The sequence below is a fragment of the Falco punctatus genome (assembly GCF_963210335.1).
Source record: "Falco punctatus genome assembly, chromosome: 6".
NCBI lineage: Eukaryota > Metazoa > Chordata > Aves > Falconiformes > Falconidae > Falco > Falco punctatus.
Window position 1 is genome coordinate 8,448,154 of NC_137585.1, and position 27,831 is coordinate 8,475,984.

General features: G+C 43.6%; 1 protein-coding gene across 2 annotated transcripts; it reads right to left on the minus strand.

Annotated features, from left to right (window-relative positions):
• Positions 1-54: 54 nt before the first annotated feature.
• On the minus strand, positions 55-27,779 carry FOXJ2 (forkhead box J2). 2 transcript variants are annotated; one of them, XM_080393719.1, is made up of 11 exons: positions 26,230-27,779; positions 11,293-11,646; positions 10,693-10,767; positions 8,651-8,719; positions 8,141-8,281; positions 7,523-7,718; positions 5,311-5,634; positions 4,814-4,915; positions 4,097-4,297; positions 3,220-3,318; positions 55-2,647 (listed from the first exon to the last, which is right to left on the minus strand). In XM_080393719.1, the coding sequence occupies exons 2-11, from the start codon at positions 11,623-11,625 to the stop codon at positions 2,559-2,561; spliced, it is 1,629 nt and encodes a 542-aa protein (XP_080249845.1). In that variant the 5' UTR covers positions 11,626-11,646; positions 26,230-27,779; the 3' UTR covers positions 55-2,558. The 2 variants fall into 2 exon arrangements, with proteins under 2 accessions (XP_080249845.1, XP_080249844.1); XM_080393718.1 differs by having other exon boundaries at positions 7,523-7,721; positions 26,230-27,777.
• Positions 27,780-27,831: the final 52 nt, after the last annotated feature.

Genomic DNA, 27,831 nt, shown 5'->3' on the forward strand with positions numbered 1-27,831 from the left:
GAGCCCACCTGACGGGCGCCGCTGAAAAAAAATTCAATACTGGCACCAAAAGAGTTAAACCATAAACATTCACTTTTTCTTTTTATTAAGAAAGCATGCACAAAAATAAACTCGTGAGACCACGCCCCTCTCTCCCTGACCACAGACACAAAGCACAGGGTGGGCACACCACGCCGGAGGGCCCGAGTCCCTCTTTGGGACAGGCGGCATCCCTCCCGCCCTGGCCCTGCAGGCCGGTACCCGCGCACCCGGCAGAGCTCCACGCCGCCCACCCGGTGCCTTCCCATACACTAACAACACACATTGATTTCAGGGGCAGAGGAACGAGGCTAATTTGCACACTGACCGGCATGTATTTACATATGCAAATGAGGCACAACTTAATATGCGAATGAGGCAATTATGCAAATTAGGAGCACTTGGATACGCAGAAGGAGCCATCTCTGTTTGTTTTTCTTCTGGTGGTGTGTTCAGACTTCCACAGGGCCGGCTCTCAGTAACATCCTCTGCAAAGCACTAGCTGGCACCTACCAGAGGTCACCTCTCGTGGTTGTCTCCAGTGCTGCTTTCCACAGAAACCCATCACACATGCTTCCAAGCTGTATCATTCCCATCCTGAGGCAGCAGAGATAACAGCTGACTCCGTGTTGAAGTTGTCTGGGATTCCTCATTTCTCTTGGAAACACTCAATGACGAACTCCCCCCCCCCAAAACGCACACTTAAAAACGAAAAAAAAAAAAAAAAACCAAACAAAAATGTCCCGTCGTTCCCCCCTCCCCCGCAATACAATGAGACTCTGTCCACTTTCCTGACAAAGATCCAATTGGTTTATCCCTACAGCAAACTGAAAAAGCAATGCTGGTTCCCCACCTTCCTGCAGTCAGAGCAGAGGCTGTTACTCCCCTGCCCCAGGTCTGTCAAGCAGCCATGATGCTTTATTCCTGTCTTGGTTCCCTTCACCGGTAAACAGGGAATAAGGGCTGGGGGGAGGCTTTACAAAATATTAAGAAGACACAAGAGGTTTGACAGAACAGAGCCATACCAGAAAAAAGGGGAACGCAGGACACAGCTCTGGGGAGGAGGCGTCTCAACACTCACTCCTGCTCCTGCACCTTTTCCACCTTCCTGATTTGCAAGTGCTGACAAAACTCATCGTTCAGGATTTACGCTAGATTCCGTTATCTCCCCAGCTGAACTGCAAAGGGTCTGACCCACCCTCCTCCCTTTTACACTACACTCTTTCGCTGTTCGGTTTAAAAATCTGCCCCGCTCCATCCTCTCTTATAATGCACCTCTTACAAAAACCACTTGTGAGGGCCTCCCAGTTACTTGACCGGAAGGTCCAGCCCCTTGCCCAGAAGTCCTCTAATGCACCTCCGCTCTGAGCAGCGGCTTCCTCTTCCCACCATTAGCCCATTCACAAAGTGGGAACCACTGCCTGAGAATTTGCACCTATGCAACAAGACTCCTGTCGCTGGCACTCTCAAACCACAGACAAGGACAATCTCCAAAGAAATATGAGGGGCAGAGGCCCAAATAACAACAGAACAAATACTGATAGGAGAAAACTTCCAAATTTGCATATGCAAGTAAGAGCCTCACTACATATTTTGAAGGGCTTGAAGGGGTGGGGGGTGAAATTAAAAGCTCTGGGGAATAGAATTTGCTGAATCACATGTGACACCCCTGACTGCTTATTTTACCTGATGGGTATGTAGGCTTCACCTGGAGACTGCAAAAGGCAGTGTAAAAATAGGCCAGGATTCCCTCAAAAACCTCTCTCAGTCCTCACCGATGGCACTGCCTTCTGAAACCGAACTTCTCTGCTGAAATACCACCTCTGCTACATTCTCCTTTCCCAAACTCGGGTCTACCCTCCCAGCTCAGCTCAGCTCTCCCTACCTCAGGGATTACGCTCTCGTACTTGGGAACTCTTACTTCTTTTCTTGCTTTTCCTGCCGGTGCGAGAAAGTTCACAGAGCTAAGATCACCCCTCCAGTGTCCCTTTAGCCCCCTGACCTTTACAACATTAACAAAGCGACATAACTACAGGCTCCCAGGGTCCACTAGGCTTTCTCACTCCAGTAGCCAATACGACAGATTCACCGGCCACCTTGAAGGGAAAGAGGGATTGTTAAACGCAAAATGATGGAGGCAGAGAAAGATGCACTCGAGGATTCAGCCTTCCGAGGTCTTTTCATGGCACCAAGGACCCATCTTTCCGCCCTCTACAGGGCACCACACAATACGAAAGAGCCGATCTGATGCGTCCGAGGCCACCAGAGGAGGGGGAGGGCTGTGCTCAATTATTGGTAATAATAATAATAATAACAATAATAATAATAAACAAAAGAAGAAAAAGAAGATAAAACAGGACGCAAGGAAGGATTATCTTCGGCAGCATCTTGCGGTGGCTTCTCTGGCGGAGATAGAGAATATATATCTATATACAGGCAAGGCAGGGAGGCTGGGGAGGGTGGTGCTGGCACCATTGACCCCATGTCCCCCTCCCCTCCCGTGTCCTTCACAAAGGACGGGCTATCAAGTCTGTAACTCGCTAGGTGATCAAGTCCCAGTCGAAATCATCGGGGATTTCCTCATTGGCGCCTGGAGGAGGCCCTGGAGGCCGAGGGACCAGATGGTGAGCTGAGCCAAAAACAAGAAAAAAAGGAGAGAAAGGAAAGAGAACAGTTAGAATAAAAAAAAGTCACACTTTTTCACAGCAGGCCCTTGAGCAAAAGAAAGCATAAAATATTAGGGCCTTCTCCCTTCCAACGGTCTAAGCAAGAACACTACTGGCATGCGCTTCTCCATCAGACAGCACCTACCAATGTCTGCAGGTGTCTGCTGTGAAATTCCCCACAGCAGCTTCTGCAGAGGTTAAGTTTCAGCCTCCTTAACTTCCCTTACAGCTGACTGCTGACAGAGCACAAAGGACTTCACCAACAGAAGCTTCTCACACAAAGTTGCCTTCAAGCAACTGAGGTTGAGGCTGAGCTAGACCATTTATGTGAAGTGAAAGAAATCAGGCCACTGAAATCCTAAACCTTGCCAGAGCTATGGCGGAGCCCTACACGGAGTGTCCCTTGCGGTCCGGGCTCCCTCTCTACCCTCAGTGCTCCATTTGATTAGTAAGTGCTTTGGGAGAACTGCACAAAGGGCTTGGGAACTGGTTCTTTAATGTTCACGGTATAATATGCCTTAACGTCACCCCTTACCTGGGCGATTATATCCTGGAGAGTCCTGGGTGGAAATCTGGTACATAGGAGATGGCCCGGAGAAGAGATGGGGTGGCTGGGGCTGACCATAGGAGTTCACTATGAAAGGAAAGGAATAAAAAACAAAAAAACCCACCCTGTTAATGTTCTGGTCAGCTGTCTTGGCCCTGACTGGGTGGCAGCTCAGCCACAGAGCAACTCACTCAGACCCACGGGATACTGAGGAGATGTTCAGCTGTTGGGTCCTAACTGCAAGCTATAGCTTGGTCAGGGATCTTGTTCTTGGAACCAGCAGCAGTTTCTCTACTATTGTAAAAGAAGAAAATTTTCATCCAGAAACGCCACAAGCTGGCTCAATATCATCCATTTAGTTCAGTACTAGATGACACACACCATTACAGTTCTACCAAGACTATGACATTCTGTCTCTCAAAAGTGCATCCTCCTACTCCCTGTCCAGTCAGTATTTCTCCAACATGGGTGCAAGAGCTTTCTTCTTTACAGCGCCTGCCATCTGGAACAGCAATCTCTCTACCTTGCCATTCCTTTCTGTTGGTCACCTACCAAACACACACACACACACACACACACACACTTCTCCTTTTATGGGTTTACCTTTTAAATGTATTTCTGCCTGGAGAAGTTGCCTGTCAGTGGTATGCGTCACATAACAATGGTCTGTCTAGGCCATGGACATAGGACATCCTAATTCTTTCAAGCCAGAGGAAGCTGAGCTGCTACAGACAGCTCTGACTAACAACTCAGCCCAGCCCTGAGTTGCTCAGTGTTACATTGCCTGGCAAGGCTGCAAGTAGTTTAGGATATTCACAGAACTGGACCTTCATTTACATGTCATTTTAGTCTCCCTCCTAATTACCTTGGTTCATGGATTGCTCCTGTTTGCCACTGTTCAGGGCACAAGAATCAGAGATTCGGGGGGGCTGCTGTGGGCCAACCAGGTGAGGGAGCTGACCCGTCTGGGTAAGGAAGTGATTAAGGGAGTCACAGAGGTTGGCAATATGGTGTTGATCCAGCGTCCAGTTCTTCCGCTCAGCCTGACGCAGACTCTCCATTAGCTCTGCAGGGGACGAAGAACAATGTCAAAGACAGCACTCACGCTGTGGTCCTCCCTGCAAAGAGCTTCTGTCTTCTACCCCTATATCCTACCTTCTCCCCACAAACCCAACTTCACTGCTTCGTATCTGTCACCAAACTCCTGAAGAGTTCCATGCCTAGGATACTGTCTCACTGACTCAGGTAGAGGAGGGAAGAGTAGGAGGGAAAAAACCTCTGTTACCTTTCTGACATACTTTTATGAATTAATTCCCCCTGCTCAACATTCCTGCAGTGTTTAAGTGCTTCAAGGTCTTTAACAGAACCCACGAAGTAAGACACCACATTTTACAAAGAGAAGGGTTGAATCATAGAACCATAGAATGGTTTGAGTTGGAAGGGGCCTTAATGATCACCTAGTTCCAACCCCTCTGCCATGGTTACACTGAAAAAAACCCAAACCTGGGCACAGCACCCACATATTCTAGACTACAGCCCCAGTCACTGAGTCACTAGATGTAGTCACTAGGCCAACACTGACCTGAGAATTGGGAGTGCTCAATGCTAGACCAGTTCAGCCGGTTTACCATCTTGAAGCTTTCCTTCAGGGAATCAATGTTGGAGCACCAGTCAGGGGGAAATGCTGGAATGAAACGGGGACAAGATTATTCCAATACAGACTGCCCTTTCCCTCCACCCTTTCACATAAAATGATTGGCCCCTCTTCACCAAAGAGCCTGATGCTACACTGGAAATCCTTTCTCCTTTGGAAGACCAGGGATGGTGCCTCCTCTTTCATTTAGCCCCTGACTTTATCCTGCATCCCTAAACAGAATCCCAGACTCAGCGTGGATGTATCCTCCTTTCCTTCAGTGAGGACACAATTTCGCTCTCAGATTTCAATCATAACTGGCTTTCACCCTTTTTCCACACACCATGCAGACACTACTTAGGGAAAGCTCACTTGCACAATTTCTGTCTGGAGGATCCTCACTGCTCCCTTTTCCCCAGCTGTTCTTTCCACCGCCCCTGACTCACCAAAGCCAGCATTGTTGATTGAAGCCTGTGACTGCTGCTGCTGCTGGTGCTGATGTGGCTGCTGCTGTGGGTGGGAGTGTGGGTGATGTTGATGCTGGTGGTAGCCTCCATGCTGCATAGGGGGTGGATGCATGGACATCACTGGTGGAGGGCCATAACCTTCACCACCCTGCTGCTTTCCCCCTTGGGATGGGCAGCCCTCTGGGGTTGGAGTGTGGAGTGGGGGAGCAGCACCCACTGATGAGGGGCCTTGCTGCTGCTGCTGCTGGTACATGTAGTAGTTGTGGTTGGAGGGCTGCATGTCACCAAGGAGAGAAGAGAAACCTGCCGAGAAAAAAAAGGAGGGAGCTTTAAGACCTGCCTGGATCAGACCTCTGCTTAAATCATCCATCTCTAATTTCACACGGCTCACCCTGCTATTTACGAAGCTTTTGGAGCGCCCTCTACAGGCTGCCAACAACTCTCACTGCGCAGTTACGCCCTTTGCTGTGCTCCAGATTCTGTTCCAAACAAAAGGCTCTACAAGAAAGCTCCGGTAGGATTTAAACTTCCAGTACCGAGCTGGGCACTGAAATCCCTCCCTGGATTTTTCCTGTATTTACCAAAGTAACCCATGCTCTCCTGAAATGCCACGCACATGTTGTTTTCCTAGAAATAACCATTAAGCAAACTTAAACAACAAAACATTTAGAAAACAGGTAACTTGATAAATCTGATTCGCTGTTTCCGAAAGCTCCCTTCAGTTCCTGTCTTACCAGCAGCTTGGCTGGGAACCTTCACAGTTTTTCTCACACAGATCATGACAAGTCACACATTCCACTGCTTTTGTACACAGAGCACACTGCACGCATCAGGGCTCCTTTATTACTCTCATTCCTCCCGACTCACTGGCTGCGTCATGTCTAGCCTCTTGTATTTCAGGCATCCCCTACATTCAAGAGCATCAGGTGCTCTCCATTATTCCCCACATCAGGAGCTCAGCATCTCTCTTACGTCTGCTTCCCTGGTTCATTCTCCCCTTATGTTGTGGAACCTCCGGAAAAAAAAATCATAGTGAAGGACGCTACATGCTACTAACCTGAACTACTCATCTCTTACTTTGAGTGCCCTTACCTGACCACCCACAAGCAAGCCTCAGTTTTTCACTAGATCCAAAATCAACCCTTAGAGCATCCTACTACTGCAATGGGGCAAAAGGATGAACACTGCCACCCTGACTCAAAATTTTCCCACAAAATTTTGTCCAAAACTGTGGGTTTTCCTAGACTACCTTACAGCTGAGGACTTGGGGGAAAAAAACCCAGACTGCTGCTAAGCTTTTACAGAGGCACACACTGAGTCAAGGTTGTTCTCTGTTTTTCTGTAGCTTGCTCATGCTACAACACCTCACACAACAGGCTCCTACAAGGCATCTCAAGTGCCAGCATGACGAAAGCAGTAAAAGTAATAAATTTTTATTGAAGCTACAAGTTCAGGAGGCTCCTCCTAGAGTAGCAAAGTTGGCCTGCACTGTATGATGGCTGACAGCACAGGTGAGAAGCCCATCTAATAATATATTCCTTTTTACACCAGACTACTATTTAGAAGGGTGTTTAAAGGCAGGGACAACCGTATAGATTTTTCTGAAGTGGTTTTGGTGGCCAGCTCAGCTCAGCTCATCCCTACGGCGATTCTGCCCTCTGGTGGCTTCTTCCTCAATCCCAAAAACACAAGCTATGAATGGAGTCCTAGGCTTTTTCTTCCTCATTCTCAACCCACAAAGCTCAATTCTCCAAGGCCTTCTACAATCCTACTTTTAACAGATCTGAGCAATGAGGACTTTCCACTCTCCTTTTGGAGAAACTCCACATGCAACAATCCCCTCTCTCATGGTTTCTAGCCTGACAGATTATGAATATTTCTCCGACATGCTTTTCTTCAGGACTTCGTTTCTCTAAGCTTCTGCCATTTTAGTATCTGCGTTTGTATCAACACAAGGTATTTTTAAATCATTATTCTCTTTATTCTGAGACAACTAGGGGGAGCAATAGATAAAGGACATGCAGATTTCGTATCTGCTCCTGACAGAACTAATTACAGCGTGCCAAAGAAGGAAAGTCTGTTTGCACAGCCTCCTAAATGAGGAAAGATCCGAGAGATACCAAGGATAGATCAGTGGACAAGACTGTGTGGGCAGATACCTGCCCACCCCACGACGCATATAGTTACTCACCGTGCTGAGAGGAAGATGATTTCTCCAGCATGGATTTGTAGAGGTTTCGGAAGGACCAGCTAAGATCCTGGAAGTTGATCTCAGAGTAGGAGAACTTGAAGTCATGGTTGGCACTGTACAGTGGGGGTGGCACATCGGCCCCTTCACGGCCCTGCCCCCCTGCTACAGTAGAGGCAACATCCACAGGCCCTGCACTCTGCTAAGGAAGGCAGAAGTAGGGGCTTTAGCTGGTACGTGTTTTGTAACTCGAGACAGGGATCCAGAGACTAGATGCACTGACATCCCATATCACTTAGCTCATTCCCAACAAATCTTCCCAAACTTTGCTTGAGGAAAATCAACCACTTCCCCTTTGCAGCACACTGGCTCCAGCCTTGCCTTCAGCTATCTAATAGCAATATGCCTTTATTCTGGTCCCCATCCAACCCTTTGTTAAAATTCACTTCCTCCTTATTTTCTGTCCCTGCAATTTCAGCTTCTTCTCTTCTTTTTATTTTTGCCTTTATGTCACGATTTTCATGATTACCTCTCCTCCCCACTTCGCTTTTCCATTCATGCACTCCTCCCCCTCTCCTTTTCCCCCACCATAAGGCTTCTATCCTTTTCCCTGCTGCTCACCTGACTGTAGTTGGCAATGGGGGTGGTGCTCTGGAGTGACAGCTGAGGGGTGGCCTCAGGTGGCAAAGAGGCTTCTGTGCTGACTGGAACAGCCCCTCGGGGGCTTTTACTTGCCTCTTGGTCTGGGGAGTCTTGTGGTATCTGTGGATAGGGAAGAAAGAGAAAAGGAAAGGAGCAGAAATTAAAAACAGATGGAGAAGTGAAACTGCAGATGGGAAGCCAGCTCCCCTGCTGTAAAAGTTCATGGCTTAGAAAAGAGGAGGACTGGGCTTTAGTCACTGAGCAGTCCGGATAAAAGGACTTTAAACAAGATTAACTTTGCTACTGAACAGCAGCAACCACAGCCAATCAGCAGGACACACGCTAGTTCATTCAGTCCTAGCCTTTGTCTCCCCATGTGTACACCCTACCCCCAAAATGATACCATGGTCTGGTGCTGGAAGGACTCCTTGGAACAAGAAGGGAATTCCCCCTCCTGCTTCCACACTGTCTGGAAAGAACAACACTCACATCATCATCTGGAGGATGCCGCCTCTTGCGAGATATATCTGGACACGTGTCTATTGTCCAATAAGAGCCCTGAAAAGAAGACCCATTGGTGAGTGCATGATTAAATCAGGGAGCTTCCTGAAGCTGAGGGTTATTGACTCAAAGAATGAAGCACCAACTAAACACAGAACCACAAGCACCACCCTCCAGAACATCAGACAACCAAGACTTGGGTGTTGGAAAGAGATTCCCCTCTTGCATTGGATTCATCGAACAATGAGGTACGATGCTACTGGTGGAAGGCAGAATGCTTTATATTTCCGTCACTCTGAGACAGGAACCAAGAAGACCAAAGGATGCTCTCATCCAAGCTAGGCCAACTCTTCTGGGCCTGCACACCCCCTTCAGTATCTTGCTCACAACATAAATTTATTATTGACTGATGGGAACCAACTCAATATTCAGGTTGGGCAGAGACAGCTAGAAGGATCGCTCTTTTTTCATGCTTATGAAAATGCACTTTCAGTACTGTGTCCATCTGGGGGGTTCCCAGTTCAAGACAGACACTGATGTGCTAGAATGGATCCAAAGGGGGGCCACCATGATGGTTAAAACCTAAAACTCATGATGTACAAGCAGTTCACACAGAGAGATCTGTCCGGCTTGGGCAAGAGAAGGCTAAGGGGATCTAACCACTACCTTCAACCGTGTACGGAGATTATAAAGGAGACAGAATCAAACTCACTTGCACAGCACAAGAGTAAGATCCAACAAACACAAGTTACAGGAAGGAAAATTACAATCAGATACAAAGAAAAATCTCTTTACAGTGATGGTGGTGCAGCAGTGGAACAAGTGTCCAGTTGCGATATCTCCATCCCTGGAGGTATTTAAAACTCAATGAAGACCTCAACAACCCAATTTAATTGTCCCTGTCTGGTAGGGGGTGGGGGTGCATGTTGACTTCCAGAGGTCCCTTTCAACATAAAATAGTCTATAATTATGTCTGTTGTTTTCTGAAGTGTAAAAAGAACTCTAGAGTGTGATTTAGGTCATTTTAACCTTCAGTTGAAATCTGATTCATCAGTGACAAGCACAGGATGGCTTTTCATTATAAACCCAGCCCAGCACGCCAATGAACACCTGAAAACATATATACTGAAGTCAATTACAATTTCCTGGAATAAGCCATATAATCAATGGTATTTTTGAGCAGTGATCTTCAAAGATATACTACTTCTGTTTATAGATGCCAGCTGAGTGCCGTTTAGTCATTTAAATATAACCCGAAATAAAAGACCTGAGCAAGTAGCCTTTTCCAGTAACTTTAGGATGGGGGAGCGGAGACAATCTTTCTGTCTAAATACATAGCTGCTTGTCCCCACCATTTCCTTCTGCTTGTTTAGTTGGTTGTTTTTTTAACAGTAATAATATCTGCATGCCAAGATGCCAAGTCTAGATATTCCCGTTTCCAATCTATATATACTAATAGAGTTTTGTCAGCCCTTACTTAGCCAACGAATTCTTAGATTCTTGAGTTTTACTGGTAAATGACTTCTGTAGATTTAAACTATCTGATGGTGACAGTTTTCCCCAACACCAAATGCTTTGCAGTCTAAATAGATTCTGCTCTCACTTCCATGGATCTTGCCTCCATGAAGCTCATGATGTCACATCATAGTCCTGCCACTCACCAGCAGCCACTACAGTCTTTCATAATAGAACAGGTTGGACTAGACCCACGTTATACACATAAAGATCAAGAAGAAAAAGAAACAAAACTAATAAAGTACATTCAACGCTACTTTTTCCTTCTTCTACTACCTTTAAAGTCAACTGAAGATCACAGATAAGAAAAATAATTGCTAAAAACATTAAGGCCCCTTTACAGGTTCCCTTTAAGCAAATGCTTCTGTAGCCAAAGCACTGCAGTAAATCTTACTACTGCTTCCATTTTTGCCTACACTTTAGGTTTCAAATTCCAACCATGAGTTAGAAAGGGCAACCCCGGCTTATTCCCTGCAGTTTTAAATTGCTTGCCCAGGAGCATGCAGATTTCTTACCTTCCCAGGATCATCTCTCGGTCGAGGCACCTTCCGAAAACATTTATTCAGAGAGAGGTTATGACGAATAGAGTTCTGATGAGAGAGTAAGAGATACAGGTAAGTGCCAGAACAGAAACATACAGCCTTCTGAGTATGTCTGGGAGTGGGGAAAGAAAATAGAAGGATGGTGCATACTCAAAAGCTAAAGCTCACTACACAGACCCGGAACAGAGCACAACAGAAGCTGTGGAAAGGGAAGGGATGGGTTAGGATAAATAATACAGGGCTGAACCACCTATACATCTACAGAAGGTGCAATGAAGATTGTATCAGTGTGATGCAGAGGTTGGTAGTGATGCAGGTTTTGGGGCGGGGGGATGTTTTGTTTTTCTTGGTTGTTGGTAGTAGGTTTTTTGCACACTCCTTAAGGGGCCACCACATACATACAACAAAATTCTCAGAGAAAATGGGACTTTTGACTCTGTATTTTTCTCCAGTTGGTCAACTTAGTTTCACATCTGTCTTTTTATTTTGCTCAGTGAGGGTATTTTGCACAGAATTAAGAAAATAAGTCTTGTAATTAGACCAAAAGCGTACTTTAGCAATGCAAGTCCTCACCTTCCAACCAATACCAGCATTTTTGTAGTAGGGAAAGTTGTCACAGATCCAACGGTAGATCTCACTAAGTGTCATCTTCTTGGCAGGTGATGAGTTGATGGCATATGTGATCAAAGTGGCATAGCTGTAACGTGGCTTCCCATCTTGGTGCACTGCAGCCTCATCCTTACTCAGGGTGGCATTGGGATCTGTTGGTGAGCCCGGGGGACACTTTCGGGCAGCCCCTGGAGGTCCTGCTTGTGAAGAACCCCCTAATTTTTCAATAGTAGCCCTTAAAGTAAGCTGTGGGAGCCAGTCTATGGAAGTAAGGCTGCTTTCCAGGTCAGAGGCCATGATGCTGGGAAGCAAGAGTATCTGTGAGAAGAAAGAAGCAGAAAGGGAACTCCTGAGTTATAAACAAGGTGAACCCTAAGAACAGAAACATCCATTTGAATTCCTCCTCTGCTTCTCCCCCTATCACAAATACCTGTGTGAAGATCATCCCACTTCATATACCTTATTCACAGCCAGAAAGAAGAATCCAAAAAAGCATATGACTGTGTCTCTGGGAGGACCACCCTTGCTGATTGTAGCTGGGACAGTGCTGATGGTAACTGCTAGGACAGTCTTACCCAGAGCATCCCAACTGTTCCCAGGTAAAGCACCAAGATCTATTCAAAGGAATTGGTGCTTTTTCAGCAGCTGTATCGCATTCACTCCTTTACCACATAAGCAATATAGCTTTGGAACCCTTCACCAAGATTACCTGTAATCCAGTAGGTTTACCATGTCAAGCAAGAGGAAAATCATAGCTAAAAGGGAACACTCCTTCATGCCATACACAAACCACAATTTAATTAGATCAACTGGAAAAGTCAAGACTCTGACTATCTTAATTTGGGGGGAAATTAATTTCTCTCTAAGGCCTAGCCTCTCTTTTTGCATCAGGTGACATTATAATGAATCCTATTCCTTAGAGCTAGGATTACATATCTCATTTTAAAACACCAAGATCATGCATAATACTATATATAGATAATTACATCTACCATGTCGAGGTGGAACAGACTATATTAAGCTCATTATAGTTAAAGCTTTGCCTACCATAACCCATTTTTCCTAAATATACATATCGTTTTATTGAATTGAATCTTGCTTAATTCACAGTATAACAGGCAATTATTTTCTCCAAATCTGAGACACAAGAAGAACTTACTTGTCCCAAATCACACAACAAGTTTGCCACAGGATGGAAACAGACTCATGATCTTTCCTCTCATGAACATTATGTATTTCCCCTCATAAAAATAAAATACACCTGTCTAACATGGCTAGCACTTGTATCCAGGGTTTTCTACTTAATTGTTTTATATGAAGAAAACATTTAGCAGCATGGACTTGCATGAACTTGTACACTTAGCACACAAACTTTTATGCTGTCTCTTGTCGTAATCAAGGCAGCAAAAAGATCACCATTCTTTTTTATCATTGGCTGCATCACTATACTAGCAGGAATCCCTTGAAGTCTGGACTGAGGTAGCTAAGTTTCCATGGTCACAACCTGCACTGCTCTGCACTTATTCTTTGCATAAAGAGAAAAATCATGTCTTGAAGGGCTGCAAGCTCTGCACCTTTCATTTTTTAAATTAATCTTTTTAGAGGATTAGATAATATTATCTTTGAGCATGCTAGTGGATACAAAAGGTAAATGCACAAACACATATGCACATACTTATTGACACACTCATGTAACAAATTAAACACATGCACACATCTAAAAGAAAACAGACTCTCTTAGGAAAGATTCATCAGCAGACACCTCCCACCAAGTGCATCACTCAGAGTGGATCAGATGAGACAGGGAGACACCCATCTGCATGAATACCAATTAGACACTTGTTCTAAAAATAGGTATTTGACAATAACACAGTGTGGATGCACAGATCCAGAGACAGATGCACCCAGCATTTTGATACAGAAGCTGACTGTTCTTCCCCTACAACCATATGCATTATACCTTGCACTTCTGCACTGAAGTGCTCTCACAGCACAAAAGCACTTCAGAGTCTACATTTCAACATATTTGTATGCACTAAACCTTTCATTTTCATGCATGTGCTCATCACACTTCTTAGGGTTCAAACACCTACACAATACCCCAAGAAAATCCACCCTTCAACCACCACAAGCAGTGGCTCCAAAGCCCTGGGCTCAGAAAACACCTCCTAATTGCTCAGCTAACATTATCACTCTCACTCATATGAATGCACAGACTGAAAAGTAAAATTGCAGCACTACAGTATCTGTAGTGAGTGAAAACATTTTTCTGTCTGTGGAGGAAAGGAAAAGCCCAACTGCTAGTAACTTATCTGTCTTCTCATCTGCCGCACTATCACATATGATAGCAATGACTGCTTGCTACACAGCTAACTCGGCAATCCGAGCTGCAAAAAGCTTTCCATTATCCACCCTCCTCAAGTTGTTGTTTATTGAATATAGCTCTTTTTGTCTAAATTGATCTAACCCCAAACATTTTAATTTTTTTTTAAAAGCAGCACTATTCCTTCCTGAATCATACAAGGGACAAGCAACAATGTATTTTTATCCAGTGTGGCTGGACAGACCACTGAGGTATCCATGTCACTGAAACACAGATACAATCTCATGGTAACTTTACAGGTACAGCCCTCACCAAAAGTAGTATTCAACTTGGGAGAAAACATGAACTAAGTATCAGTTGAATGCTTAATTTTGTAAGTGTACCTCATATAAATTTCAATTTCCACAGTGCAATCAAAGAACAAATTATTGCTGTTTATCATATGCATATTAAGACATTAAGAAATATCAGTTAAGCTAACAATACAAATCCAATAAATATAAATTTCCAGGTGCCGCCCTCCCCTTTCTTTAAGACAAGCGCAGAAATCAAGAAAATCAGGTTATAAAAGCCTATGTCAGAGTAAGATACCAATCTGAAACACCAGAAATTCAAGAAGCAGAAGAAAACACTGCAGTTTTCACAGAGCTTCAGTACGCCCAGGTTATGTCAGCTGAGCATTTGGCATGATTGGCTATGCAGTAAAATGTAAGGTTGATATGCAGCACGCCCATTGCCAAATATACAAGCTTTTGTGTATTTGTGTAAAATACACTTGACAGGAAGACATGCAAGGTTAGAATTGGGTCACCTTACACCCATGCTAAGATTGTGAATATTTTCATTCCCTGGTTTATAAAAATCTTTGACAAGAAAACAAAATCCCAAAATCTTAAATAAAAAAAATTCTGTGTATACATACACACTAATCACCCAGTACTGAAACAACTACTTTTCAGTAAACTACAGCAGCTCTTTAAGAACATAAATGCTAGATAGTAATTTAGGACAGAAAGTGAAGACTCAGACCCAACAGATACCACATGGGAAGTTTCAAAGCAATGTAATAAAATTTTTTTTCCAAGTTTGAACTTGATCATGTTACTTAATTTAAAAGTCTGTATCCTGGCAATATGGGATCTGTAATAATCAGGCACAGTCAAACCACAGGTAAGGTGGCAATTCCAGAACACTGTCAGTGCAAAAATAATCTGGTGTAATTGCTACTAAACTATTTGAAAGAATACTCAATATAACAGTAATACTTGCTATAATTTGTACTGCATATCTCATTCACCTGATCCAAGCAGTACACCAGCTTGACACTACTTGATGGTATGATAAAACAAGACTGCAGCCAAACCAGAGCAGCTGATGATTCTTCCAACTTTCCCTTCTCAGTTTATTGCCTGGCAATTCTTCTTTCAAACTCTTCTCTTATGATCCCACTCAAACAAAGGAAAAAAAAAACCCTAATGACTAACAAACACATTGAACTTAAATCAAGGGCATTTAAAAAAATCCTACCACATTAGCAAGCCAGAATTACCTTCAAGCAATTAAAAAGAAAGTCAAAGACCAGAATTCATGGTCTCACATTTTACATGGTAAATGGTATCTGTTTACGTATTTGGCCGACTTTAAAAACCAGTCTTAAGTTAGCCAAGTCATAACCACCATCAACAGCTGGAAACTGACTGCAGAGTCTTCATTTCTCAAGCACTTACTAGTTCCAGTACAACCCCAAATCAGGACTGGTCAGAGAGATGCAAAAATGGCAGCCAAGCACTGATCCAAAACTACAACTAAACAGAGAAGAATCTGTCTGATTCATAAGAAAAATGTATCAATCATTAACAAAAATCCTAGCATTGAATACCTTTTAATAACCACTAATTCACCTGGGACTAGTAATACCTCACTATAGCTTTCCAGGAAAGCTACTGCCTTACTTTGAATATTTGCAACTAGCAAATTGAACCTCAGGTTGAAAATGCAAGCCAGCCTTCTGTCTATCAGACAGTACTATCCCTGCCACTGGGCTGAAGAAATCTGTACTTTGCCTGCCCTGTTTTGCAAGTGCTTGCTCCAAGCCGGTCAGATCTCACCCAAGATCACTGCTACCTATATATCAGGACTGAAAAATGTGTGAAATGTGGGGAACAGCACTCTGAGGGTCATATTGAATGCAGTTAATAAACATTTATAGCCTGAAACATTCTCTAAGGCTGAACCCAAAGGCTGGCCAGTGACAATCAGTTACAACTGAAGCAGAGTCACATAATGAATGAAGCTACGCTGTGCACAGTCTACAGAAGATGCATATTCTAGAATAAATCTCTACATTTACTCTTCTATATTTACTTTCACTGTTGCTTTATTTGCTGCCATTCCAATTCAATGAAACAGTGCTGGCAAAACATTCAAAGGAGATTCAACTTAAGTTTCTCGACATAAATGTTGAGAAGGAAGAAAGGCACAACAGACTACCAAGTGAGAGACACTGCTGTAGAACACCTATAAAAAACAAGGCCACTTCTATTAGGTGCCTGAAACACAGATCCGGTGATCTAACAAATAACATCAAATTTACTCAGAGATACACCTAACTTCTAAGGTATTTAACAAACAAAAAACTTCAAACCCAAGCTGGCAAAAAGGAATGATTTGACTGCAACCTTTCTGCAACAGGTGAGTGCAATGTCAGTTAGAGGAAGCTGCCTCAAAAAGTAAGGAAGTAACACATCAAGAATATCCCATGCATGGAGAAACTGACAGCTTCTACTCTGATGGAAAAAGGCAATTTTGACATACTTGTGTAAATTACCATACAAGAAACCTGTACTCTTACACAGAAAGGGGAAAATAATCAGTTTTGCTAACTCTGGCAGAAATTTGCCATGCTAAGACATGTGCTTTGCCTCAAAAATAAGAAGGTATGAACTAAGAGGGCAGGAACAAAACACTTAAGAATCTATATTCTCTAAGCAAACAGTCTCACTGAGAGATACTTTTTTCATGTAAGAAATCAGAAAAAAATAATATTGATTACCTGCATAGTCTGAAATTGTTATCCATCATTTTGGTAACTACTTGTGAGAGCCTCCAGGAAGTATTTATGTTTCTGGAATCAAATCCAGAAGAAAGAGAGAGGCTGCTGGGTATTGTTCATAAACTGAAACTTAATCTGGAAGGAGTGGCAGGTGTCATGCTAGTATATCAGCAAACCAAAAGAAGAACACTGCAGTTTGAAAGTACACTTCTCTCTGGAGTGCCGTATGAAAGGAGAAAAACCAGTCCCTGGGGTGAAGAGAAATCATCATACCCCAGAACCATGTTTCTCTTCTTTGGGAGCTGTAGAACATGCCAAAAAACATTTTTCCAATAAACTATAAGCTTGCACATGTGGTAACAAGGGGCACACAGCTCTCCCTAGTCAAGAACCAGAAAGGCAAAAGGAATTCAGCCAAAGGAAGTTACTGTCACCTAAGAGCACACAGCACAGTTTCACCTACACAAATAGGAACTGTCACAGTCTGTGTCTGTCCCCGTCACAGTGGTCTGACTCTACACCCCTACTCAAAACTACCTGGTGTGCAAGACCGAATGGCTTGGAATGTTCAATGCTGTTTTGGGTAAAAGAACACGGGTGGCATCCTGAACTGGAAATCTGCTAAAAAAGTTACAGCACTAAGATGGTATTGAAAAAAATCAGTCGGAGGAAGATGAAAACTTCCTGATCATGTATAGCTTAATATATATCACTGGACTAACTGTTTCGTTTTAACTGAGTTGTCATACAGATAAGGTTTTCCTTCAACAAACAGAAATCTCAGTAACATAAGGTTTGTATCGAGGAAGAGTCATTTGTTTTCATTATAGTTACTAATTACATAAATATCATAATAGCACATTTTAACATAGGACCTTTCGATTCCCTCCATTTTGTGAAAGGTGCATGAGCAGAGTATAATTTTGTATTTTGAATTTAGTGAATGAATGGCACTGACTGCGCCTGCATTCTTGGTACTAATGAAGCGAGAAGTCTTGCGGGGACTATAAAGTCACCAAAACCCCCATGCTGGAAGTGCATCACGATCCAATTCCAAGGCAATTATGCACTCGTTTTGTAGGAAACTGACAAAATGGTATAGCTTACAAAACCTGACCTGCTTATTTAAACTTATCAACAGATGGCATTACAGCCAAAATCTAAAATATGCTCATGTCAAGGGAGACAGTATCTTTACAGGCATAAAAGGCTAGGATGAAGCATAGCTAGTGCTTTGCCAGATTTTAATAAGACCAACTAATCAAATATTTTTGTTGTCTGCTACATAAACATGCAGCAAAAATGTATTGAGAAATACAACACAAACATTGCAGAGACCCCTCAGATACTCTGAAAATACGTGTTCAAAGTTAAGATTAGTTTGCTTATTTATGGTGCTGCGTAAGTGAAAGTGGGGAATATGTAACACCTGTCAAAAGAAACAGCAAATGATATTGAAAATACTGGTATGCCTAAAATACTTTTGAGCCAAAAATTATTTTCTTTGTAATAAGACTAATATAAAAGATTTATTCTAATAATAAGCCAAATGTCCCATGACAACCCTCCCAGTAACAGATTTGAAGTAAAAAGTAAACCAAGCACTTAAGACACACAATGAAAATACATCATCACAGCAGAAATGTCTCTACAGCATCCCTCCACCCTCAGTACCACTATGCAGTATTTTACCGCTGGAAGTAGGAGCTGTAATTCTAAACATATGCCAAGGCAGGTAAGAGAAATCTTTGGCATTTGCTTTAAGAATATTAACAGAACAATTACTCTTACACTGAGAAAGGTATCGGGTATTGTTTTTTGGAATAATTCAGATTTATGAGCACATATCTGGAATGAAATTTTCCCTTGGAAACCAGGAAGTCTGTGGTAGTGAAACCGTATCTAAGAGAAGGTATTTCCCCCAGCCTTGTGGGAGCACCCAGGTTGAAGAGAAGGATTTCAATTTTAGCTGCCTATCAGAATCACATCCAGTAGCAAACCTTCAGTACAGGATATGCAAACACTGATATGATTCTCAGATTGTCTCTGAAATCAGAAGTAGATCAGCATGCAGAGTATCTGGCTCAGAAAATCTTCTCATGGTTGCAAAGATAGGTACGGAAACCCAGGTTAAAAGAATGCAACATGCACTTATAAATGCAAACTGTATTCTTATTCCCATTACAAAATGGGTCTATCCGTGAAAAATTACTGTTAACCTTGCAGTTTAATAATACTACAAAGCTTCTGTGTAAGAGAGCTCCTAGGGCTAAATAGTGAAAACGAAAATCTGACTGCAAGTGGTGAGAACCTGTCCACCAAAGCCTGAACCACTGAAAACAGATTAGTCAATATGAACTCAGCAATAGTTGCTGAAACAAGCCACAACCCATTCCATCCCACTTGTGGAAATGGGTATCAAGCACTAGCAAGAACTATGTACTGAATTCATAGAAAATAAGGAAATTGGTATCAAGTGCAGATTAGTCGTATACCACGGGGCCAAAAATGTACACACAGCAGATGCTCCCAGAGTTAAGATTACCAAAGCACTGCACAAAAACTGTTCAAAAGGAGTTTGGAAACGAAGTGCAGATGAAATTGAAGTTGGAGAATGATCAGAAGAATCAAGTAATACTGTGTGAAGCTCATAAATTAGGTCTCAACCACTGTTTTAACATAATTCCTTTTCACTATTCTGTCAGTTGTTACTGTGAACTAAACTGACTGAACCGTCTTCCAGGAGACAAAACACCTGACAATCCCTAGCCACGCTCACAACTTGTGAAGATTGGTACCAAGCTTGAAGGTCAAGAGGATTCAGAACCACACTAGCAAGGAACACACACACATTAACAGTTTCTTCTGGCTTAAAATGCTAGTATTGCTACGTGGCTTTCTACATCCTACTCATAAAATGCTTCATTTTGTCTATCATCCTCAAACTGAATCTCCTGTTAATTTCCTTACAGACATCAAAAGGAGCCCCCTTCTTCCACACACATACTTGCCACAGTTGCCACCTTACAACTGTTAAGTATTATTCTGATTCTGCTCCAACCCTGATGTTCCTAGTCTTTGAGATGTTGTGTCTTTGCTTATAATGATCTTTATTTACTTTTGTAGTTATTATTTTTTACAAAAGAAGCTAGGGAGAGGAAGGTACATGTAATAAGACAACTATCTCTGGGTATCAGACCTTTTGAATAATTTTTAAATATGCAAATAAGTACTTTCCAGTACATCTGGCCTCTATTGGCTGGCAATTCTCCTAAATGTATCAAGGTATGAGTCAGCTGAGGAAGAATGTGAAGAGATGCTCATGCAAGAAATTGGAAAAGCACAATGTCATGCTTGTGTTGCTGGCAGAGCAAAGGACAATACAATAAGAGACAGTGACAGGGGAGAATGTGAAGGCCCCTTAGAGTGAAGCTGGAACCTTCTGTGGTGGATGACAGCCAAAGAACAGGCTTGTCAAGGTAGAGACAGCAGCATGTTGAGAAAACATGCCAGGAGGATAGCTTCAGTAATCGTGGTTTTAACAAGACAAGCAGTTGTCAGAGGCCAGCAAGAACAGCTAGCAGTAAGTGAGATGGTAAATGAGGGAGAAAGCATAAGGGTTATCCAAAGAGACCAAGAAAAAACAAGCAGGAGATTCAGGCCATGAAACTAGATGAGTCACTATCCTGTACATGCAGAGCAAGAAGAGTGCAAGAAAACCCATGTTATAGGCCTAACTGAAGGCTCACAACTGAGGAAAGCAGGAAACAAAGAGAAATCTCAAAGGAGCTTTCTAGAGTTCCATCTTGGCCTCAGCAGTCTTAAAATTACAGCAAATCATTCAAAAGAGATGTTAAGGTAGTATGCCAAGTTGCGTAATTTAGTATCACTGGCATGACGGAGGCAGAGAAAACCAAAGAGAGGGTATCAGAGGTGGGTCTTTGTGTCTAATTTACGAAAAAAATAAATGGAAGCTGGTAAATAGCTTACTGCAGAAGCTACTGAATGAATGACTAGAACAGTAGGAGGGAAACCAGGAAAATACTGACACAAAAGTCAAGGGAGGACAAGATTTCAAGACTGGGCATGATCAAGTGTCAAAAACAGCAGGGAAGCCAAGAAGGATGAAGATGGAACAGAGACCCTGAGACCTGGCCAAGAAAAGGTCATTAGAGATCTTAGGAGAAGCTTCAAGGGAGTCAGAATATCTGTACTTAAGTTAACTTAAAAACCAGTTCTAGGCTGCAGACATGGTACAGGATCTTTCTGTTTTGGAGTCACAGGTCCTTCCATGAAGAAAAAATTCACCAGTGCATCATGCTTTCACTGTTTCTTAATCCCACAAAAAGCAGCATGTAGAGGGTTTGAGTTGAATATCGTATTGTAATTAAGGTAATCAACAGCAAGAACAACCAGCCTTTATGAAGTGTTTTTCATCCTTATACTTTGGAACCCTTATAAAAGATCAATAACCTATTCCCGGATAAATGGGAAGCCATGCATGGAGAAGCGTGCAGCCTAAGGTCAGCCAGCAAAGAAGTAGCAGAACCATACAGAGAACACAAGTCTCCAAAATCCCAGACCAGTTCTCTACATTCAAAGCTTGTCTGCTTTGTCCAGGTAGAGGTAAAGGGAATTTCAGAGTTAACTATTTTAGCAGCTTGTTTATTTTTCTCTGCAAGTTCCTAATGGGGTGGGAGAATTGTTTTTGTTTTACTTAACAATAGGTTTTTGGGGGAAACTGAGAATTCAGAAACTTTGCTCCTTTAATTTGTGACCACAAAGAGTTCAGATTCTTTCCCAATTATTCAGATTTGAACTTTTAACAGTAATTACATATTACTGCTATAATCAGCCACAGTCTTTATACAGCAGAGAGCATAAACAAAATTTGAATTGCTAATTGTAAAAACCAAAAAAGCAAGTATTTTTTTCCTCGAGGTATAAAAGCTCTCACTCGTCATCTCCCTCATTAATCAGTCTCTCTTATACATAAAGAAAGGGGGAAAAAAACCCCAAACACATTTCCTTATTTCTTGACTTCACACCAAATAAACTGACCAGCTTAGAAAGATGAGGAACAAGGTACCAGGCCTCGCACAAACTGTTCACCCCAGTTCTAAAAACCAAGATCCTGAAGTGCTGGAAGGAACCAGAGAATGTAATACAAGGGGGATTTTCATTCTAACCAACTAAAATCTGGCTATTCCTGAGGAAGGGAAGGAGACAGGGGAAAAGGGAAGGTGGGAGAACGAAAGAGTTGGATTAGGGAGACAAAGCACCATTCCCCAGCCTAGCAGAACTGGGTATTTTCAGAGGAACAAAATTCCATTTATTATAGTGGTAAAAAAGAACAGGTTTCTTGACATAACCTCAGACAAAAAATGTGCTATGTGTCCACAAGCACATAATCTAATGAAAGCCAAACCAAGAACAGGTCAAAATGCAGGTGTGCAAGTAAGAGCGGGGCCTGTGAGATGTAGTAAGAAAGGATTCCTGCCAATGAAGAGTCCTGGAAAGGAGGTGAGGGATGCTGGCTTGAAGAAGAGAAGCAGCATTTTAGGCTTATAGGACCACAAGACAGAATGCTGAAGGGACAGCATGGAAAATGAGATGCACAGTGCAGCACAGAGAGAACTGGGAGGAGGAGTGGGGTGTAGGAGGAAATGAGCATAAAGAAGTAGGAGGGGTGGAAACATGCTGGGCCTTAAAGGTGCAGGAGAAGAACCTGAAAAGATGCTAGGAAGTCAGTATGGGACTCAAGAAAGGGTTCACAAAGGTCAGGAACTAGGAAAATCTGTGCCATCTACCTTTAAGACACCAACTCCAAGATTCATAACAGGATGGGGTAGAGGATGAGGCAGGTCAAGGACAGAAGAATAAAACAGCAGTCTAGTCCAAGTCTGGGCAAAGCACCACAGGACACAGCATTAAATGGGTCTTAAACTCTGTTGTGAGGTCTCCAAATTTTGAAACATTCCCAGTGTTTTGCATTTTCATTTCAAACTTCAAATGAAAATTTGCAATTAATTAATTGTGAAAACATACTGAGAGAAAACAAGCATGCCACAGTAATACACATACGCAGGCTGCCTTTTAAAGTGAAAACATGAGTACAAGGCAGAAATATGTTATAGATTTTTAAGTTCATCATATGCCCCTTAGAAGGAAGAAGAAAACAAAACCAGCAGAATAAATAGCAAGTAGCAATACTGACTCCAACCAAAATGATAAGCATTTGGGGGATGAGCACATCAGCTGGATATTCTTGCTAAAGTAACATGATGTGCAACAGCCAGCAATACAGAGATTTACATGCTTTTTCTTAGGCTTCAGAGTTAACACAACTGGAGAGTTCATACATTTTGGAGATACTATTTTAGGCTGCTCATTAATCTAGGCACTACTTATCTTTCCAAAGTTATCTTCCAATTTGAAAATGCTAGAAACAGTATTTTTTCAAGTTTCAATTCTGAAGCATCACTCAGCAACAGATTCTGCAAATGAAGTACTAAAAACCTCAGAGGGTTCTGTGTGAAAGTCCACCCAGTGCTGGAAGAAGCAAATAGAAGAATGAGTCCAAAAGCATTTTACCTTTATAGTTTCTAATGACCTAGGTGTAATTCCTGTCTGACAGTTGTGTAAAATTAATCAGCTCAGTTGCCTGCTCTTGAGGGGCAGCTGTCCATATCACAGTTGCCATCGACCATACTTCATTTCTGGCACTTGAAGTAAAGGTCCAAAGATCCAAACTGGGATGCAGACTGAATCACCCACTACACGAAGGTCAGCTGAAGTTTAGAGGAGGAGGTAATAAGCAAAGATACCTGTACCTCTGCGGTAAGAAAAAACTTCTCCAGAGACACAAGCATTCAGTTGTATTTTTGTAAGGGGTAAAAAAAAAAAGGGGGGCGAAAAAAGAAGTACTACAGTAGTCACAACCCTATCTCAGATGGGGACATGGGACTAATATCCAAACTCCTCAAACTGTTTACTGTATTCCATTCCAACTTTTCTGACTCCTTATTCTATCCTAGAAATTTGCCTACAGAACCAGATTTCAAGATAAAACCCAAGAACTTACAGAACATGTACTTAAACATTAATATAACCTCATGATCTTTCAGTAATGTAATCTTTTTCCCACAACTCTCTAGACCTCCTCATTCCATTTTACTTAAGGGCTTGACCTGAGAAACGCCACACAGTCAGCTCTCAAATGGGAGCCGAGTGCCCATAGGACAGGATCAGAGTGCTTCAACTTAAAAAGTCAACTTTCAGAAGCACAAATGTCCAAATGCAAATTTACAAACCCATACACAAAACTACGTGTCTTTTTACTCAAATATTGGACTTCATTGCTTCTGTTGAAGTCAACTCTACGTGCCTGGGCATTTACAAGAATTATGATATTTATTTAGGTATCTAAATGTGGGTTTTAAAGTCTAATTTTAGGTGTTCGGGTTTAACATTCTTAATGTAAACTCTTAAAGACATAGCACTTTCATTTAAATGTGTATATAAAGTACCTTGCACTTTTATGAAGACAAATAACACTCTCCCTTTTTCTTTTATGGATACTTTTGTATAAAATAAATGGTGCAGAACAGTTGCAGTATTCCACCTCAGAGGAAGCTGCATTTTTGCCTGTGATAAACATTTGATCTAAATGCCATGATCACACTGAAAAGCTGTGCTCCTTAAAAATTATTCCCTTCCTTAAATTTATCAGTATGTCCTATCTTTTGTAGAACTGTGGTTTAAGCTACAAGATCTTCAGAGCAAAGACTGTCTTAATTTTGTGTGTCCAAGCCAGCACTGTCAGCAATTAACAAATAAATAACAATTACTCTACAGCACACAACTTTCAGCCTTGTATGTCTGTCATGAATATTTAAAGCTCACGCAGCAAATACAAAATTTTAATCTTTATCATTAATAATAATAAAAAAAAAAATCATATACAGAAAGATAATTGTTGTGGGAGAGCAGAATTTTGTAAGGCTGGCATATATATTCTGTAAAGCGCCCTGGCATCCATCAGAGCCAAAAGCACTTGAAAAATGTCAAGTCATTACTGTGAGGAAGGGGGCAGCGTGAGGTAAATTAACCTCAAGAGCATGAAAAGTCAGTTACCCCCTTGAATGTACAAAGGCCAAAATGCCTCAGTTATCTCTTCCCTTGTGCTAGATAACACAGCACTGCTCAAAACAGGCTGATTGCATAACTATAGGGCAACAGGTAGGAGGGCATCTAACAGTACCCCCAGAACATATGTACACTTCATGGTTTAGCCTTCCCTTAGAAAGAGGCACCTTCTGAAGCTATGGATAACTGTCAAAATTCCCTGCCAAAATGGGGAATCACTTTGGCATCTTTTGTCTGATCTTGCTAGCAAATTACACCAAGGAGTTCCTTCTTCAGGGACTCCCTGTTAACCATTGTGCTCCCAAATGGATTCCAGAAGGGTTCCTGTCCTGGCCAAGGACCATTTGATCTTGGATTTCCTCACGATTATCTCACTGGAGAACAAAACCAGGAATCTCTCAGGTGAGATACCCTTGGGCATGATTCCTCTGCTAAGGAAATCTGCTTTGGCTTCATCCGAGATGAAGACTCCCTCGCACTGGATTTCTCAGGAAATCACTACGCTAGTGTTAGAATACTCATTTGTGACTGGAAATTAAGTGCCTCATTTACAAAAAGCAGCCAGCTTGGCTCACCACAGCACTGGCATTAGGATTCACATTCCTAGCCCCTGAACACAGCAGTATAAAACACAGATGAAGGTGGCAATGGAATGGCTTCTTTCGGCTTTTGGAGCAGGTTCCACCAGCACTGTCACAATTTTCATTCCCAGGCCCCTGAGCACCACAGAACCCACTCTCAAGGGCACCATTTCCAGAATTCATCTCACAGCACCTAGGTACATTTTAGGACACAGATCTCAGAGTACTAGCACTGGGATCTGTACATTCGGCTCCCAAGCACAGCAAGGTCTGCATTTGCACAATGATTTTATTCCCACAGTTACGAGCATAGTAGGACCCACATGGAGAACAACTGACACTCCAACCCCACGGGTGAATCCTTGAACATTAGCACTATGAATCACTGCTCCTGTCCCCTCAGAGCCTTTTTGGCCAGTATCATTCTTCTCAATGACCCCTAAATGACATAAATTAATTTCACACCGTTGATGATAAAAACTGAGCCTAGGATGAATACACCAGTGAAAGAAAGTAGAAGGGAAAGGGCAGAGAGGTTTCTTACAATTAAACAGGGGTAAGGTCTCCAATAAGCTAAAAAGTAAGGGAAAGAACCAGGTCATTTCCATATAGCATATAAAGAAGCTCAATGAGAGAGACGGAGAAAGACATGCAGAAAACGAAGCCTGGGGAGAGGTTCAGAAACAGAGAAAAGATGAAAAGGGAAGCAGATACAGCAAGAAACATGGAAAACAAGGACAGAAGGCAAAAGAGAAGGGCAGCTAGGAATAGAGAGGTGATATAATGTGGTCACTCACTCTGTCTGGAAGATTTTCTGGAGGGAGGCGGATTATCTTCAGTGCTGGTTTCTGGGGTGCTGCCCTTCACACTCCTTCTCTGAGACCCATCCTCAGAGCGTTGCTGTCAGCTATTCCAAGAGCTTCTTCAAGAAATATTTTGAGCACGAAGCGATTGTGGATGAAATCTGGATCTTGAGTATTAAAACAATCTGCCTGGGACTGACAGTCCCCTAAAACTGCTGGTTTTACCCCAGGATGGAGATCCTCTCTCCCTTTTGGCAGCTAACTACTAAAGGAGTGTTCCCCTGGGAGACAGCCTTTTCACTGATTGTCAGATTATTTCAGAGATCAATTTTCCCAATCTCCCTACCTGTAAATCTATCCTCTCTTTCCTCTAGGTGCACCTTTTCCTAATGGGTGGGCAAATCTCTTTTTCTGAAAAAAATCTTGCTATCTTTGTGGATATTACCAGCAAAACCTGCCTTTTCCTCTCCCTGTAACTGGGAGGTGTGTCTTCTCTCCTTGCACAGGATATCTGAAGAAAACCCTCTTGGGATCAGGGGATGAGGGATCTTCTTTGGGATGAAGGAGGATGAGGTCAGTATCGGAAATTACCTTTATCTCCAGTGGTTAACAGCAACTGGAAAAGGGAAGAATAAATCTGCCCCTGCTTTCTCTCTCTCGTTTTGCTTTCTCTGCTGCCTGCTGAGCAGATGTAAATAATTAAAATTACTAGGTAAGCACCGGGAGCTCCTGCTTATTTCTGTCTTTGGGACTGCCTCTCTTGGGCATACGGGGTTTCTTCTGCGAAGACTCCCCTGTTCCTATCTGCTCTGGGGAAGGGCTGTCTCCTCTGCTTGGGAGAGGAATTTCCTCGGCAGCGGTGGGGAGTAGGTAGCAAGAGTATTTCTCACAGCCCTCCAATACTGGGGTCTGAGGACGCCTCCCCCCCAGCCAGGTCCTGCGGGAGCTCCAGGAGGCTCTATCCCACAGCGGGGAAGAGCAGACCTGCTTCTAGTTGCCAGGGCTCGGGGCCGGGGCCCTCTCTGCCCACCCTCGGCTCCTTAGTGGGGAAGGGGGCAGGTGTTAAGCTCCCGCACCAGCTGCGGGGAAGGGGGGTGGCAGGCGGCTGCGCCCCGGCCTGCCGGCGAGGCGGGGGCAGCGAGAGGCCGCCGGGGTGTCACCCCCGCCGGGAGCGGGGCTGCCTAACGGGGTGTCCCCTCACGGCCGCGGATGGGGCGGGGGGGCGGCGGGCTGAGTCTCTTCCCCCACCCCGGCAGGCTACGGGGGTGTCCCCCCACCCCGGCTGCCCGGAGGCTGTCCCTGGCTTCCCCCCAGGCCCCAGCTCCTCTTGCCCGGGCCCGGCTACCACGGGAGGCCGCGGCGGCTCACGGGCCTGCGCGGGGCTGAGCGGGCGCCTCCGCCGCCTTCCGCCGGGCCTCGGCTTCGTCCCGAGGGGGCTCCCCAGGCTCCGGTGCGGGGGGCCCCGGCCGGGCGGCGCTCAGTCTCTCCAGGCCCCGCCGCTCCCGCGGCTGCTGCTCCGGCTGCTCCGGGCTGCGGCTCCACTGCAGGCCCCGGCTCCTCCCCGGCCTCCGCTCCGCCTCCCCCGGCTCCCCCCGG

Excerpts from the sequence above, each read along its gene's own strand:
- FOXJ2 (XM_080393718.1), bottom strand. The coding sequence starts at position 11,625 with ATGGCCTCTGACCTGGAAAGCAGCCTTACTTCCATAGACTGGCTCCCA. Across the intron at positions 10,768-11,292 it reads ATGCTGGTATTGGTTGGAAG|AACTCTATTCGTCATAACCT; the intron begins GTGAGGACTTGC and ends CTCTCTCATCAG. Across the intron at positions 4,916-5,310 it reads AATCAACAATGCTGGCTTTG|CATTTCCCCCTGACTGGTGC; the intron begins GTGAGTCAGGGG and ends GTTTCATTCCAG.